Source organism: Borostomias antarcticus (genome assembly GCF_949987555.1).
Source record: "Borostomias antarcticus genome assembly, chromosome: 3".
Taxonomy (NCBI): domain Eukaryota; kingdom Metazoa; phylum Chordata; class Actinopteri; order Stomiiformes; family Stomiidae; genus Borostomias; species Borostomias antarcticus.
Genome location: NC_140236.1, coordinates 10,627,818 through 10,643,985, shown reverse-complemented (window position 1 = coordinate 10,643,985; position 16,168 = coordinate 10,627,818). Strand labels below are relative to the sequence as shown.

Below are 16,168 nucleotides of genomic sequence, written 5' to 3'. Positions count from 1 at the left end.
CATTATAGGCCCTACTGCTATGTAAGTGCAGCAAATTATCTCACCGTTTTCAGGAGATCTCTAGGGACAAACACAGAGTGTTTGTAAAGTTGACCTGTCACTGATTCTCCATGACTGAAAGAAGACTTTCAGGTTTTCAAGAGGCCATCGCCATGGCGATGGTAAAGCTAGCAGTATAAATAGTTCCGCTGTTGCCTTAGCCACAGCAAAAAATGACTGGGAAATCTGCATGTCCTCCAACATTACCATGCCTGCCTACTCCTTTCTCAGGAAAACATTCTCCCACACACTCATTCTCTCAGAGAGACCCAGAAAAACATCTGGATGTTGTCGAAGGAATGTTGAAACTTAATGCCACAGTAGAGGTGAGCAAAATATCGTGATCTGCACATTAGGCTGTAATTAACTGTGCAGATCGTGACGTTTTGCCTGTGGGAGAACACATCTACATGTGAGATCATGTTCTTGATCAGCATGTCTGTCTGTGGCCAAACTTCTAACAGCACGTGCAACAACGGCACACCTTATGGGAATATTCCAATCATGTAGGCCTAGTTATCTTCAATATCTACAGTAGGCCTATATGACTAATTACTGTACAAAAGTATGCCTTGCTATGGGTAAACTGCCATTCCCTTTGGGAATAGAAAATGCAGTAGGCCTATTTTGGGTCTCTGATCATTGCATGGGGGGAAACAACCTTCTAATTTTAATTCTAAATGCAAAACTCAAGTTGACTTCCATAACACTATGCTGTTCCATACTGCAGCATCTCACGCCGTCACCAAGAAAATGAATCAGACCTCACCCTCTGCGACACAGCTCTTCTGAACCTTCCTCCAAACCAAAATGAAACTGATCATGGACCAATTCCTCATCAAGACAGACAGCCAGCAACGAAGCACAAACAATGAGCTCTCACCTCCAGACCCTGGGTAGACAGACACCGGCCCCTCTGCACGCCTTCCTTCAGCCCCTTAATCCTAGATATCCTCTAAAACGGCACACTCCTGTAGTTAACAACACAGCCGGCTTGTCAAGGCTGCACCCATTGCTGCTCAGCTCCCTTTGAAAGCCCCCACTTCTCCGTATGTCCAGTCCCTGCTCCTCCTGCTACATCCATGCGGTGACCGCTCTGCACTAGACGTCCCTCTCTGCTGTTCACTCTCGTAGCTCAGTGCTCAAACCACACACACAAAGGTTAGGGCTGTCACTATTTTCTGCTCCCACAAGGATCAGGAAACTCTTCTGTCCAGGATTTTAGCGCCCTCTCCTCCCTCTTTCCCTCTCTCACTCCCTGCAGTGCATCAACAGGCACAGCCCCATAGGCTACTAAAGGCACAGCGCTCACAGACCGCGTCAGCCAATACCAGAGCGCAGGACTGCGTTTTCCACCAATCACTGGAATGGTGGTGAATCCCTGGATGTATGTTCAAGGCATGTGGGCTGATCTTGGATAAGAGAGACCGAGAGAGAGACAGAGAGCGAAAGATAAAGCGTTTCAGCAGTTTAAATTACAGCAAGGCTGGAAAGAAAAAGGACACTAGATACAGAGTAAAGAAAAAATACACAAGATTGGGGGGTAGTAGGCCTAGTATAAAAAGAGGAATAACAAGGGCTATATAAAAAAAATATGTACAGAAATTATGCAGTATATAATAGAGTAAGATGTAGGCTACCTGCATACATTCAGTCTGTATACATATTGTACGAGAGAGAGAGGGAGTTGACACTGCAAGCCAACTATTGATACAAGCCAGGTAGAATACGTCATTACAACCCAGCAGACATTTGAGCCTTTCACCATAACCCTATTACACCAACGAATTAATGATAAATTGTGTGCTGTGCATAGACAATATGCAGTCGTACCCATGATATACTCATGATACACCACATATGGCGTTGGACTTGAGGAAAATAAGTTGTAAACTAAAGTAGCCTGCTCTGACTGAAAATTGTCTCACCGATAAAATTTCGTTCAAAAATGTTTCTCCTGCCCCCTAGTTCGGCAAAAGCAAACTGCAACTGTCATCCTTTGCACAAGAGGGCGATATAAGAACAATGTGTTGTTTGTTGGCTACTCTACCAGACGCGGACGTTCCTCTCTGTTGTAGTTTTCTTTAGACTTTAGAAAGTCCCATGTGTTTTTGTTTTGTAGTTGGCTAGGTAGCAGTTAGCTACTTTAGCTTTAGCCCTCTCAACATCCATGTCACATCTTACAGTACATTTTGCACCAAAGCAGACGTGAGTGGTGTCATGGAGATAGCTGTCTAGAGCGAGCATCAAACATTCAAGATACTCACTTGAGACATCCACCAAGGTACAAAATAAATTCTGAAAGTTTAGCCACTGTTTGACTAACAACTAGATAGTTAATTTGATTCATCAGGATAAAGTTTGGACGGAAGCATTTATATATTGTAGCTATTTATTTGCTTGTCTGTTGGTCTGTCGACTAACGGCGAGGTTGGATGCATGGAGCAGAACCCACGTGGTGTGATCGAGGAGACTGCAGATTCTTTTGTTCCAAATCAATCAAACAACGAGGAAGACGGACAGAATCAGGAAATCCTTCTGCGAGCTCACTCAGTCATTAGTTCAGCTATAAAACCTAAAGACCAGTATTGGTCCTCTAGCTAATATCCACAAAGGAATTGTTTTCCGCTTGATTTTAAATATCTTCAGTATAGTTTGGTAAAGATTAAGAAAAAAAGTTTTTCATCGGTACACTATCCAAGGTTTGTCTTTGTTTGGAAGCCGGCTGAGGTAACCTAAGTTAGCTAGCATGCTTGCTAGCTGCCTGCTGCTACATTTATAGCCAGCTAACGTTAGCTTGCTAGCTAAAAATATTTGACGATATAACCCTATGCTGTTTAAATCGTATGTCGTGCTTGTTATAAGGTAGCTAGCTAATTAATTCGGTAAGCGTGTGGACATTTTCCGATCTAGCCAGTAAGTGCTAGCTGGCTGCCCAGCTGCCCATACAAGACAACAAAGAAACAAGCGAATGATAGACTAGCTCGCAAGCTAACCCAGTTAGTACTAGATTTAATTCAGAGCTTTCAATGGGTTTTGTATTTGCGGCTGACGTTTTTGCCTTTCATTGAACTAAGTTAGCCACCGGTAAGCTAACGTTACAAGCTAACGTTACTTTACACTATCCGGTTAACATTTTGCCGATTTAATTGCTAACGTTAGCCAACTTAGCTAGCTAACCATGCAGGCAGTATACTTTTGCAAAGCTAGAGGTGTATCGTTAGGCAACAACCCCACTTCAGAAAGTAAAATGTTAGCTATGCATTTGCTTCTCCCGTAAGTTGGACTGAAGCAGCTGGTTTTAATTAGCACTCAGCCAGGTAGGAACTCATTAATGAAATCAGATGGGAATTGCGGATTGCGACGCGCTAGTTTCAGTGGCTTTAACTTTTCGAACGTAACTAGTTGCTACAATTCTTTTCTGTTTTTCTTCCATCAATTGAAGCAAAGTTCTTCAGAGTATAACCAAATTTATTGATTGAATGTTTTGTTTAGCTGCCTTTCTGACAATGCATTATATAGGTGCCTTTCTGACAATGCAATCATGACATTTGAATTTCGATATCTAAGCAGTTCTTTATGGATTCGTAATGATTTTTTTTTCTTTGGTTAAATATGTCTTATTTTGTTCAGATCTCTTTACCAAGATGCCACGCAAGAAGGTGACAGAAGTGTCTGGTAACGGCGGGGTGAAGAGGAAGAGAGGAGGGGGCAAGAGGAAAGAGAGAGACTTCAGCAGCGATGATGAGTTCGATGATTTTGAGCAGGAGAACAACAAGAAACCTGGCAAGCCTGCCACCAAGTCAGGCGTTCAACCAGTAACTGTGGCCGATGACATCAAGGAGAAAATCGTAAGTGTCTCCTCACTGAAGGATGAAAAGTGATAGAGATAATTCTCCACAGAGTTTTTATAAAGGCGCGGAATAAAAGTATTGCCCTCCCTCACCAAATTATTGATTATGAATTTAACATTTTAAAAATGGACAGGTCCATAATGAATGTTGTGTTCATCTCTGGTTTTGCTGCCCACTGACAAGACACATTGTGTTGTCATTTCTGTAGAAACTTGAGTGTCCCAAAGTCAAAGGCCAACTGCTCATTTTCGGAGCAACCAACTGGGATCTGATTGGAAGGAAGGAGGTGCCAAAACAACAAGGTATGACCCTGTCCCACATCAAAACAACAATGTATGACCCTGTCCCACATCAAAACAACAAGGTATGACCCTGTCCCACATCAAAACAAGGTATGACCCTGTCCCCCATCTGTGTCTGCTGGCTGGCGGCCACTATAGGATGAGAGGCATAGACTCTGTTCCCCTCCCCCAAATAGACACGGTGGCTGCAGACTTTTAAATGTGTTCTTCACAAAGACTTGGCTAAACCTTATAATCCATGTCATCCTGCACACGCAACTGTGTGTATGGGTGTTATTAGTCAGAGTTTTATGACTTGAAATAAAGAGATGGTCAGTCAGCTCTTGCAGTTCCTCCCATTACCAGTAGAGAGGAAGGGGGAGGGGGGGAGCTCACGATAGATAAATAGGTACTTTATTTATCCCTGAGGGGAAATTTTTATTTTACAGCAGTAAGGACAGCAAAAAGGCACAATCGATTGTCCTTACTGCCGTAAGGACAGGATGGATGTGTGTGTGTGTGTAGGTTGTAGTCAGACAAATTCAATGGAGAATCGATCACCGAGAGGGCCGTCCTGCCGGTCTGCAGCGGGGGCGTGTTCTACGTTCCATCATCCAAAGCTCCTAGGATCAAACAAATGACAAACGAATGCATTGCCTAAGACTTGTCTCTTTAATTCCCTCATGTAAAGCAATTTAACTAATTCTAGGTGAGGCATTAGCAAAATTATCTACATTATTGTTGCCTTGCCTATATCCACATTCCAGACCTTAATGAAAACATTGATTAACTGAGTCTGCATGGCTGACCTTGAAATGTCTGGGAAAACAAAGAAACCAGCGGCATTGGACATGTGGACTTTATTTCTTATTTCTTTGAACCTATTATAGGGCTCCAACTGATATATTTTCATTAATGTAGTTAACTCTATGTTTTCTATGTTTTTAAACCATAAAACCCCATCCCATTGATACTTTTTCCTGGTGATTAAACCCATGCCCTATAATACCTATTCAAATATATGCATGTCTAATCCCACCCCCCTGCAGTGGTCCTTTTCATGCCTCAGGGTGTGGATGGCTGATGGAGACATAGATACATTGGCACACAGTGATATGTCGCGCTGTGTTTAAGGGAGGCTGGGAGGGGGGTGGGTAGGGCCCCGGGGGTGCTTGTTGTAGCAGCAGCTGCGTGGATAACTTCACAAAGAGCATCTGTGTTTGTGCTGCGGCCATGTTGTGGTGATGCTGCGCAGCCTGCGCTCCAGATTATTTTGGCTACGTCACAGTGAGTTTTGTTCTTTGTAAATCTCATTGATTTACAAACACATCTCATTGTCCTGGTGTGAGCAAGCAGACTTGTGTATCATAAAGGCAGATCTGCATTACCGTAATTCATCGGTGACCAATTGACTTCACAGGAATTGAGTAGTGCAGGCTGTTATTTGAGAAATGGCGTGTCCAACTGTGCCTCTTGATTTGACAGCCAAATGTCCTCCTACGGGGATCATTAAAGTTCATATCTATCTGTCTGTTTGTCTATCTAATCCTGGAGTGTGCTTGTTTCCCGTGGTCCTTGTCAGCGGCTTACAGGAACCTCGGCCAGAACCTGTGGGGTCCTCACCGTTATGGCTGTCTGAACGACGTGCAGGTCAGCTGCGTGGTTTCTGGGCCCTGCGCCGCCCACAACCTCCTCATCACTGCCGAGGGCAAGGTTTGGAGCTGGGGTGAGGACGGACGGAGGACACACGCCACTGATGGCAGAACGCCATTTCACGTCCACCCAGGTTACCAGTTCAGTGGATGATCGTTTCATTATTTTTAATTGTATGTTTTGTGTCTTGGTTCTCCTCAGGTCGTAATGAGAAGGGTCAGCTCGGTCACGGTGACACTAAGCGCATCGAGGCCCCGAAGCTGATCGAGGCCCTGGGGGACGAGGTGGTGGTGGCGGGAGCCTGCGGACGCAACCACACCCTGGCGCTGACAGGTACATGTCGGCACGGCATTGACGCACTCAAAATGATCCAGTTAGACTTTGCCCCCCCCCGTGTTGGAACCTTGGACTGACCCGGTCTCCTTTCCCCAGAGGGCGGTACGGCGTACTCGTTTGGAGAAAACAGGCTCGGTCAGCTTGGCCAGGGAACCAAGATTGCTGCCGTCTTCAGCCCAGCGCCAGTAAGATACTCTTAACCTCTCCTACATGTCTGTGATACTTAACAAAGCTGTTCTAAGACCGTACGCCTCTCACTCCTCTAGATCCAGTACAATGGACAGCCCCTTGTCAAGGTGGCGTGCGGTGCAGAGTTCAGCATGGTGGTGGACTGCAAAGGGAACATCTATTCATTCGGCTGTCCTGAATACGGCCAACTAGGTATGTTTTTAACAAGCAAGCGTGTCTAATTGGCTAGAAGTCATCTGGTCACTCACGTCATGCCTGTACTCATCATTTTACAAGTATTGCAAACACTCACCTAGACCCACGATTCAGTCTCTAAACACTGAGCTCAACCAGAGACTGCAGACATTTGTCCAGGTTTGAGTCAGTCTCTAAAAGCTGCGCTCAACTAGAGACTGAAGACAGTTGTTCAGGTTTCATTACTTAAAGCAGGTGGGAACAATTTGAGAGATTGAAAACAAACGTGTATTTCAGAACCAATCCACTGTCTTTAGGGCGGTACTTCCTAATGGGGTGGTGAATGTGTTGTTTTGATTCTCCACTCCAGTTTGTTTGGAGGACAGAATTTCCAGTAAGGCTGTTTTTTTTACCTTATTGGAGATTTAGGCAGTGGCTCCAATTGGGGCCATTTTCAATGGAGAAGTCTCCAGACTTTCGGAGGCGGAGATTTCCAAGTCTGGCATGGCGACACTTAACACACTCACCTGTTTGTCTCTTCCAACGCAGGACACAACTCTGATGGGAAGTTCATTTCCGGGCAGCGCATCGAGTTTGACTGTGAGCTCACGCCGCGCCGCGTCGCCATCTTCATCGAGAAGACCAAAGATGGTCAGATCACCCCGGTGACCAACGTGGTCGTCCGGGACGTAGCTTGTGGTTGGAACCACACGGTGAGGAAATATTGTGGTCTTTCTTATTTACCTTTTTTACATGGAAACGAACAATTATTTGAACTATAAATATGACTGCATTAATAGAAATGTCTGGTAGAAACAGCATTTATACATTAATCTGACTATCTGGATTTTAGAATTTGGAGTGACAAGAATAATTTAATATTCTTTTTGCATAATTACTGCATAATGTAGAGCTTTGTGTCATGTTTAATTAATGAGCCTGCAGGCTCTTGTCGCATAGTCAAAGGTCTTAGTCATTCAAGTCATGTCAATAACAAGAGTCCCAAAAATCCTACTGAAAAACTGAAGCAATAGCCTAAATATTCACTTTGACAATGTCACAAGAAAGAAATCATCACTTTTTAAGTGAGTGTTTATCTATAGTACTTTAGATAGGCCCATATTGCATGGAGTAATCGGCCTATGTGGGCCTCAACTATTTTGGGAAGAAATCCAAAAAGCAAGTCCTTCCCACAGAGTTGAGGTCCCTTGAGTCAAAACCGAGCTAGGTAAAGCTGCTTTTATTGTGAGTTTTCTCCAATTACAGTATCCTCAAATTGGATGCCGTCTCATTGGGTAAATTCAAATATGTGATAAATGAAATGGATGTGGGGGCCCTTTAGGTGTCTGTTCCCAGGGGCCCATCATTTCATAATCCGTCTATGGATGGAGGCATCTGCACTCTAATCCTTAATCTAGGCTGGGATATTACTTTAGTAGCTCTCTATTAAATAGCTAATTTCTTTGATAAACCACAGACCTTATGTTTAATAGCCATTGATTGAAAGCTGGATCACAATTAAAGGATAAGTACACTGAATTTCATGTTTAGCCCTATTCCTGGCTTCCCTGTCATGTATCTGACTAGTACAGGTTAAAATATTTCTGTTTTGTGCAGTACAGAGTTCTGTTTCAATAACGTCGGTGCGCGCACCCTGGCTCGTTGCTAGCTATGGGAACACTCAAACTCTAAAAAGTATGATATACGTTGATTTCAAGTTCAGAAATTACATGGTTTATGCGTACCAAACTCTGAAGTCGTCCTGTAAACACCATAGGTCCTTTCGCCTCTGCATTTCGAAACAACAGCTAACTTGTAAACAGTACTAATTTCACCGAACATACAAAAACCATCTCTTCACGCTGTAAACCTCCACGAAATTCATCCGCGCTGCGGTGTGCGGAGGTTTACAGCGTGAAGAGCTGGTGGTTGTAGTAGTACTGTTTACAAGTTAGCTGTTTCAACGTTATTGACACAGAACTCTGAACTGCACAAAACAGAAATATTTTAACCTGTACTAGTCAGATACATGCCAGGAAGCCAGGAATAGGGCTAAACAAATTCAGTGTACTTATCCTTTAAGCTTGCACCAAATGCAAGACGAGTGTCTTGAGGTTGTCACTTAAACCTGTGTATGTTGTACTGTATGCAGCTGGTGTTGGATTCCCAGAAGAGAGTGTTTTCCTGGGGCTTTGGCGGGTACGGCCGTCTGGGGCACACTGATCCGAAGGACGAGATGGTGCCAAGACTGGTTAAGATCTTCGACTTACCTGCACGCGGGGCCGCTCAGATCTACACTGGCTACCAGTGCTCATTTGCCGTCAACGAAGCGGGTGAGAGACAACTCTTCATGCCCACCGCAAATTGATCTTGCCGTGCAGTTAATCTGTAGTTAATAATGCCGACCTGTGGTATGCAGGGGGTCTGTATTTCTGGGGGATTACGAACACTACAAGAGAAAGTACCATGTACCCCAAGGCCGTGCAGGACCTGGGTGGCTGGAAGATCCGCAGTTTGGCGTGTGGGTGAGTCATCCTGCCGTTTCTCCTTCCTTAAAGGATAAGTATGCTATTTTGGCCCTATTTACAGTGTCAAACATGAACCTAACACATGGAGACCATAATTTTAGTGATCGCCCAAGTATTGAGCTAGATAGACATTTTCGTCCAGCTCTAATTTCGTTACAATGAAAGTAGACAGGGTGACGGTGAACATGAAAATGTGTCACTTTTTCTAGACGGGAAACTCATGGTTTAATCCTTCTTGGTCTCAGTATGCTGTCCTGTGAAATGTAGGCTATTTGCAAACAGAATGTTGAAACAAAAGATTTTGAACTATTTCGCCAACTTCACTACCACTGTAAACCTGCTCTGTTTACGTTGTAGAGGTGACACAGAGTCCTCCAGATCAATGTCTATCTAGCTCAGTACTTAAGCAATCAGTGAAGTTATGGTCTCTGTGTCAGGTTCATATTAGACACGCCTCAAATAGGGCTTAATGTCCAAAATGGCTTACTATCCTCCCTCATGGCTCATTCTGTAGTTAGAATGGTGAGTTTTGTGGGAAAATACAGGACATCCAAGTACTCTAGTACCGGTATTATGCTTTGTGGTGTGAATGAACACATCTCTGTTACAGGAAGAGCAGCATCATCATCGCTGCAGATGAGAGCACCATCACCTATGGCCCTTCTCCCACCTTTGGCGAGCTGGTAAATTTAGCAGATCCCGATGTTTAAAATTGTAAATGATTATCGGCGTAGCAGGGTGGATTTGTCTTAACTTGTTTCTTGCAGGGTTATGGAGACAACAAGCCCAAGTCCTCCACTACTGCCCAGGAGGTGAAAACTCTGGAAGGGATTTACGTTGAACAGGTACGACGCAGCAGGAACTCCCAAGAACATCTTTAAAGACTGAAGACTGAATTTGACATAGGATATTGCTTGTCCCGTTAACTGCACGGTTTGTATGTGGCTGCAGGTGGCGATGGGATACGGACACTCCCTGGTGATCGCCAGGCAGGACAGCGAGCAGGAGCGGGAGAAACTCAAGAAGCTTCCAGAGTACAACCCCCGCACGCTCTGATAAGCCCCCAGCCCACCACCTCTCACTTTTTTCTTTATTTTTTCACTTCAGGGGCAACTGATGCTAAAGAGAATGCATTTGGCCTCAATGGTCGCCTGTAAGTCACGACGGGATGGTTGTGGGATATTTGGTGAAGGAGGGGGGTGGGCACTCTTAAAGTGGTCAGGAGTATGCATTGAACATGCCTCAAGTGTGCGTCTACACTGATTTAAAAAAAAAAAAAAAAAAAAGCTACAGAGACTGAGAAATGCTAACGGCTCCCGTGAATTGATGGTACCTGTTCAGATCTCAATGGTTTTCAGACATCCCACAGCCAGAGCGGGACAGTCTGCTACAGATCCCTCCACCAGAGCACTTCCTACTCTCGAGTTCTACTCCCCTCTTGCATTCTCCATGGAGGCCTGCTGAAGCATTCACTCTTATTTACATTGTTTTTAAATTTAATATGTTCTGAACTGATCTTAAGTTCTCTCCCTCACAATGATGGGTGCTACATCGAAAGACGGCTCACTCTGGGGCGAGTCGTTTCCAAGCAACGGAGTCCCTGAAAGACCAACACTCCATATCTGTGCCTTTTCCAAGTGGGTTTCCGGATATGGAGTTTAAAAAACAAAACATTTTTTGCCCCAAATTTAGATGTTCCAAGACCAATGCTAGATTTTATTGGAACTTTGTTCATGAGGTCAGTGGCAGTATTAATGTTTGGTCGATGTGTTATCAGAAAAACACAATCAGGTTTGGAGATTTATTGACAACCTGTCAATGATTTCCACTTGTTGACTCTGTTACATTCCTTTATAATAAGCTTTATTTGTTTTTCACTTTTCCTGTGAAGTGTTTGTTAGAGATGCACAGCTCTGTTCCTCATAGGCAACAATACTCTGCTTGGTTAGATTTTTGCCTTTATCAGTTGGGTGTTTGTCTTGGGCGACCTGGTAAATTCACATTTAGCCAACCTGAGACTGATCCATTCAGCACTAGGCAGGAATCTCATTCAGCAGAATGAGGATTTGAGTTGCCCCTCTGTGCAAATGGTCATCAATTGTTCAACAGGGTGTTAAAGTATATACCCTGGTTTTCACGGTGGAAGATTTTTCTAAAAATTGGCTGACCTTTGCATTAATTTGTTGTAGCAGTGTGTTTCTGGGTCAAAAGGCCCATGTAACTTTTTAAATGGAAATTGTAATTAAAGAGTTATGTAAATTGGTTATTGTCGTCTTCGATCATGTACATTCTCACCTCCACTGCTATGTAGTTTCATAAACCCAGACCTCACTTTACCACTGGTAGACAACTGATTTTACCAACATACCAGTTGTACTAGATAAAATAAATGTACATAGACATGTTTTAATCGACAAAATTCAAATGAGCAAAAATGCTGCACAAATTCAACTACAAAATCCCAAGGTCTTTTGATGTATATTGAGTCTAGCTTAGGGAGACATGGCCTGAATGATATGATCAGATCCAACTTTGGATCATTGAGTTTAACAGCATGCAATCCTCTCGTGAGCTCTAATCATCTGGTTGCTAAGGAGAAATATCCTTATTTTGGCTGTCACAGTTGCACAACTATTAGTTCCATGCAAATTGTGAATTAACTTTAAATTGGTAATACTATTTAATAACTCAAAATATGACAAACATTTTTTTGGATAGTTTCTGGTTTGTTACAGTCCCCCTTCCTCAAGCTATCTGATTCAACAATATGTACTTATCTTAATGAGATCTAATAATTAAAACCACAGACAAAGCTCACAGACAAAGCTCAATTCTGATTAAGTTTATTATACAAAATCTGAGCAGATGTGAGCCTTAATCCTCATCCTCCTCCTCCTCTTCATCCTGGTTGATCTGGAAGTAGCGGAGTTCGTAGCTCTCCTTGGTGTTGGCGACCACACGGAGCCAGTCACGGAGGTTGTTCTTCTTCAGGTACTTCTTGGTCAGATATTTCAGGTATCTAAAGACACAACAAATTACTTTTAGACTGGCACTGGGCTACGGCAGCACAATTGTGCATTAATTGAAATCACAATGATGACCTCTGCAATTAACTAATGGCATAAGGCTCCAATTAATGCAATTAATTCCGTTTTGCATTGAGTGGGGCACGCGGTCGAATCTGGGTATTTATGCTGTCTGACGAATCGCAGGCCGAGTGCTGTGAGCAGTTTCACTGACGGACAGATGGCAGATCGACTGCATACATCTCAGATTTTTCTTCGCTTTATTTTATATATATATATATATATATATAAATAAAGGCGTTACCACAAACAAAAAATTTTGGGGGGGATATAATCATGCAGCCCTACACTAGGCTTTGCCTTTCATCGGCTTAAATACGTAATGCCAAACGTAACGATGCAACCTTACAAGAGGCAGCCTTGGAGGAATGAAGTGTAATGACTTGTTCATCCAAAGTATTTCAACAAGAAATTAACAAGGTGAAGCAAGCTACAAATCCATTTGCCTACAAAGTAGCCAATACACAGCTTAACCTAACAAATACCTACAAACCTACAAATATTTATAAATCAAGAGGGATCAGTCAATGAGGACCTCCGTAAAAGCTGTGTCTTTGTAGCCCACTGTTTGGCAAATACTAAAGTTCAGTATAGAATCACACAGTACCACAGCTCTGGAACATTGTCAGTGGGTGGTAGGTAGCCCGGTGGTTAAGAACATCCGAACAGCGACCGAAAGATTCAATCAGCAACAAGGAACATTCTTCTACAGCCTTATTTGGGAGTACGGGCGTCCCCAAACTGCTCCAAGCGGGCTCCAGGCGCCAGACATGCGACTGAGTTTACCCTCATAGCAAAAGTTATAGTCACTTTAAAATTGCCAGTTTACACTATTGTTTCACATCAGACAAGAGGAAAGCTTGGGCAACAGCACACACTAATGGCAGACATGGGACAAATCTTGAATCAACCACATAGGCGTTTACAAAACCCTCCCAACTGGTTCTGGGCCAAACCAACGCAAAAGCACGAGAGAAGGATCTGTGGACTTGTCGCTATATTCGTTTTTTTTTTTTTTTTAAGTGTAGAAAATCTGCACACTGATGTGACGACAAGAGGATGAGTTACCTCTTGGAGAAGGGGACCTCAGAGGACACTGTGATCTTGCTCTTGCTCCTCTCGATGGACACCACACCGCCGCCCAGGTTCCCGGCTTTCCCGTTCACCTTGATGCGCTCCTGAAGGAACTGCTCCTGAAAGCAGTTAAGTCAACAAAGTCATTAATTACAGTGGATTAAGCAGTGATGTCATACCGAAACCTGAGCCCTCACCCACCAGAGATGCAATTCTGTAATTGCATGTAGGGATATCGTGTGCAGCCATGGCATCGTGACTGCAAGCACTGACAGTAAGTTGAGTAGTTGTGTCTTTTATATAAGGACATGGGGAAAAAAAACTAGCCCTATAATTAATGTTATCTTGATAAAATGTTGCGCACTCTGCATGTGGCACTCTGTTTGAGAGTGAGCCAAAAGGGCATGTGAGCCCTTACTACTGTAGTTGATAGGTTTAACACAAAGAATGCATTTAGCATGTCCTGTGTACGCTGCACCCTCAATGTCCATAGCTGCCTTAAAGGAGTAGTAAAGGGAAAAAGCATGTTTAGCCCTGTTTTAAAGGACAATACTCGTTTTTGACAACCTGGACCTTATTTACGACATATAATAAGACGTTTGACTCACCGAGATCACTTTGGTGTAGTTCGGAGGCCTGTAGAAGAAATTTAAAATCCAGCGCGAGCCAGTATATCCATGTAATGGCGGTGGTGGGGGCAACGAGAATGCAGCTTCTAAAAATCTATTTTCTGCCGCGAAACGGTTGTTTTCATCAATCTGTCTTGATGAATCGCTAGTTGTGCTTACATAGAGCATAACTGTTGTGGTTTTCACATGCCATGATCTTTAGAAACGTCTTTCGAAACGAAATAGCTTCCTCACTTGCTCCAGCACTAATGCGCACAGCGCGCAATCGTTGCTCCAGCACGCTGTGCGCATGCGTGCTGGAGCAAGTGAGGAAGCTATTTCGTGTCTTAAGACGTTTCTAAAGATCATATTACAGAGGCATGTGAAAAACCACAACAGGCCTATGCTCTCTATGTAAGCACAACTAGCGATTCATCAAGACAGATTGATGAAAACAACCGTTTCGCGGCAGAAAATAGATTTTTAGAAGCTGCATTCTCGTTGCCCCCACCACCGCCATTACATGGATATACTGGCTCGCGCTGGATTTTAAATTTATTCTACAGGCCTCCGAACTACACCAAAGTGATCTCGGTGAGTCTAACGTCTTATAATATGTCGTAAATAAGGTCCAGGTTGTCAAAAACGAGCATTGTCCTTTAAGGTTACTTATGATCATATACAATGGTTCAGATCAAAACGTTGACAAAACTAGCACTTTTGAGAGTCTGATAATTGCTCTACCACTGTTTTGGTCATACAATGGATGTGGGTGGGCACTTGAAAAATCATTCAAAAAACATGACCTAAACGGTGGTAGAGCAATTATCAACTTTCTCAAAAGTGCTAGTTTTGTCAACGTTTTGATCTGAACCATTGTTTATGATCATGTTACCTTAAAACAGGGCTAAACATGCATTTTCCCTTTACTACTCCTTTAAGTAAATTGTCACAAACGTTGCCACCCATCTTGCATTTACTCACTTTTGTCATCATGATATTGCATATATAAACACAATGTTGTCTGCGTGTGGCTATTGCAACTGCTGTTTGGTCAACTAAAAGACACCATTGAAAAAACAAAACAGCTTAGACGAGAGGATTGTTATTGATTTCAAGATGTACAGCGTTCTCAGAATGATAAAGGGGTGCAGCCAGACCCTTCTCCAGCGCTGCTGGCACAGCGCGAAACAAAGTATGGAGAAAAGTCTGAGTGGCTACGCCAGACTAAGTCAAACCAACAGAGGACAGGGAGGACTAGCCTAGGTGTGATGGTAGTTTAACATACAAATGACTTACAAAGTTGGCAGCATCCATGATTCCATCTTCAACAGGATGGGTGCAGTCCAGAGTAAACTTGAGGACCTGCTTCTTCTTCTTGCCACCTTTGGTGCTCTGCTTCTTCTGAAAAAAATGCAATTGATATCTGACATCAGGACCTGCTGTGTTTGCCATGACATCGCCTTATTTTCATCACACAATGGCACTGTGTTGACCTACAATCTGACGGTGGCAAGTTAGCTAGCAAGCTGAAGTAACGTTAACAGTTATTAGCTAAGGTTAGCTGGTTCAGGTTAGTGGGTGGAAACAATTTACCCTCTGGAATAAAGTAGCTATATATGACTATATGTCATGGACACCAGCGGAGGTGCGGCAGGCCTAGCAGGGTTAACATCTACCTATACAAATCAAATATATTAGCAGTCTGACTGCTACCCATAGGATATATGACGCTGCCGGGGTTGTACATATGTAGCCAGCGCTAGCTAGCTAGCTAACGTTAGCAGGGACGACAAGTCTTCAATCTACTCGGAGATTACAACAGAAACGAAAATGGTCAACTTGTAGGACATTGTAACCCTGACTTGCAGGAATACATACTGGCCTGATAGACGCAAGCTAGCTAGTGAGATATATAACGTTACACTATAACCAGCTACCAGTCAACAGCAACGTGGTGAAGCGAACTAGCAGCTAGCTAGCATGGGTATTGAAAAAAAGAGCAGGCCTCGGGGAAAAAAATCACTTAAATTTCCAGAAGGATCATTAAGAACACTTGACACATCAGTGCAAATCGTCTGACTTTTATGAATCTACCTCCGACAAGTTAGGATCGTGTATGTAAAGGAAAAGTAAACATTTTGAGGTTATTTGTGAGAGGCGGTTGGACTCACCACCGGGGCCATGGCGAGGATTTTAGCAAAAAGGGGGAACAAGGCTTGCGCGTGCGTTACATCTCGGCTGGTTGAATCAACTACAGAGAGAATGGATGCAATCCTCATATCGGTGCTCGATTACAAACTGTTGTGGTTTTAGGCCTAGATATTGTTTGATTTAGTCCAGTAA

At 43.4% G+C, this 16,168-nt stretch overlaps 2 protein-coding genes across 3 annotated transcripts; one reads left to right on the top strand and one right to left on the bottom strand.

Moving 5' to 3' along the window:
- The first annotated feature begins 2,574 nt into the window (after positions 1-2,574).
- Positions 2,575-11,316, top strand: rcc2 (regulator of chromosome condensation 2). Of its 2 annotated transcripts, none has more exons than XM_084436241.1 (13): positions 2,575-2,741; positions 3,673-3,890; positions 4,102-4,195; positions 5,757-5,900; positions 6,029-6,160; positions 6,260-6,348; positions 6,430-6,544; positions 7,076-7,239; positions 8,679-8,859; positions 8,946-9,051; positions 9,665-9,737; positions 9,822-9,899; positions 10,006-11,316. In XM_084436241.1, the coding sequence occupies exons 2-13, from the start codon at positions 3,687-3,689 to the stop codon at positions 10,108-10,110; spliced, it is 1,485 nt and encodes a 494-aa protein (XP_084292367.1). In that variant the 5' UTR covers positions 2,575-2,741; positions 3,673-3,686; the 3' UTR covers positions 10,111-11,316. The 2 variants fall into 2 exon arrangements, with proteins under 2 accessions (XP_084292367.1, XP_084292368.1); XM_084436242.1 differs by having other exon boundaries at positions 2,575-2,769.
- A 565-nt stretch (positions 11,317-11,881) lies between these two features.
- LOC311329892 (large ribosomal subunit protein eL22) lies at positions 11,882-16,045 on the bottom strand. The gene is made up of 4 exons (XM_084461840.1): positions 15,997-16,045; positions 15,122-15,226; positions 13,209-13,333; positions 11,882-12,073 (listed from the first exon to the last, which is right to left on the bottom strand). The coding sequence occupies exons 1-4, from the start codon at positions 16,006-16,008 to the stop codon at positions 11,929-11,931; spliced, it is 387 nt and encodes a 128-aa protein (XP_084317966.1). The 5' UTR covers positions 16,009-16,045; the 3' UTR covers positions 11,882-11,928.
- Positions 16,046-16,168: the final 123 nt, after the last annotated feature.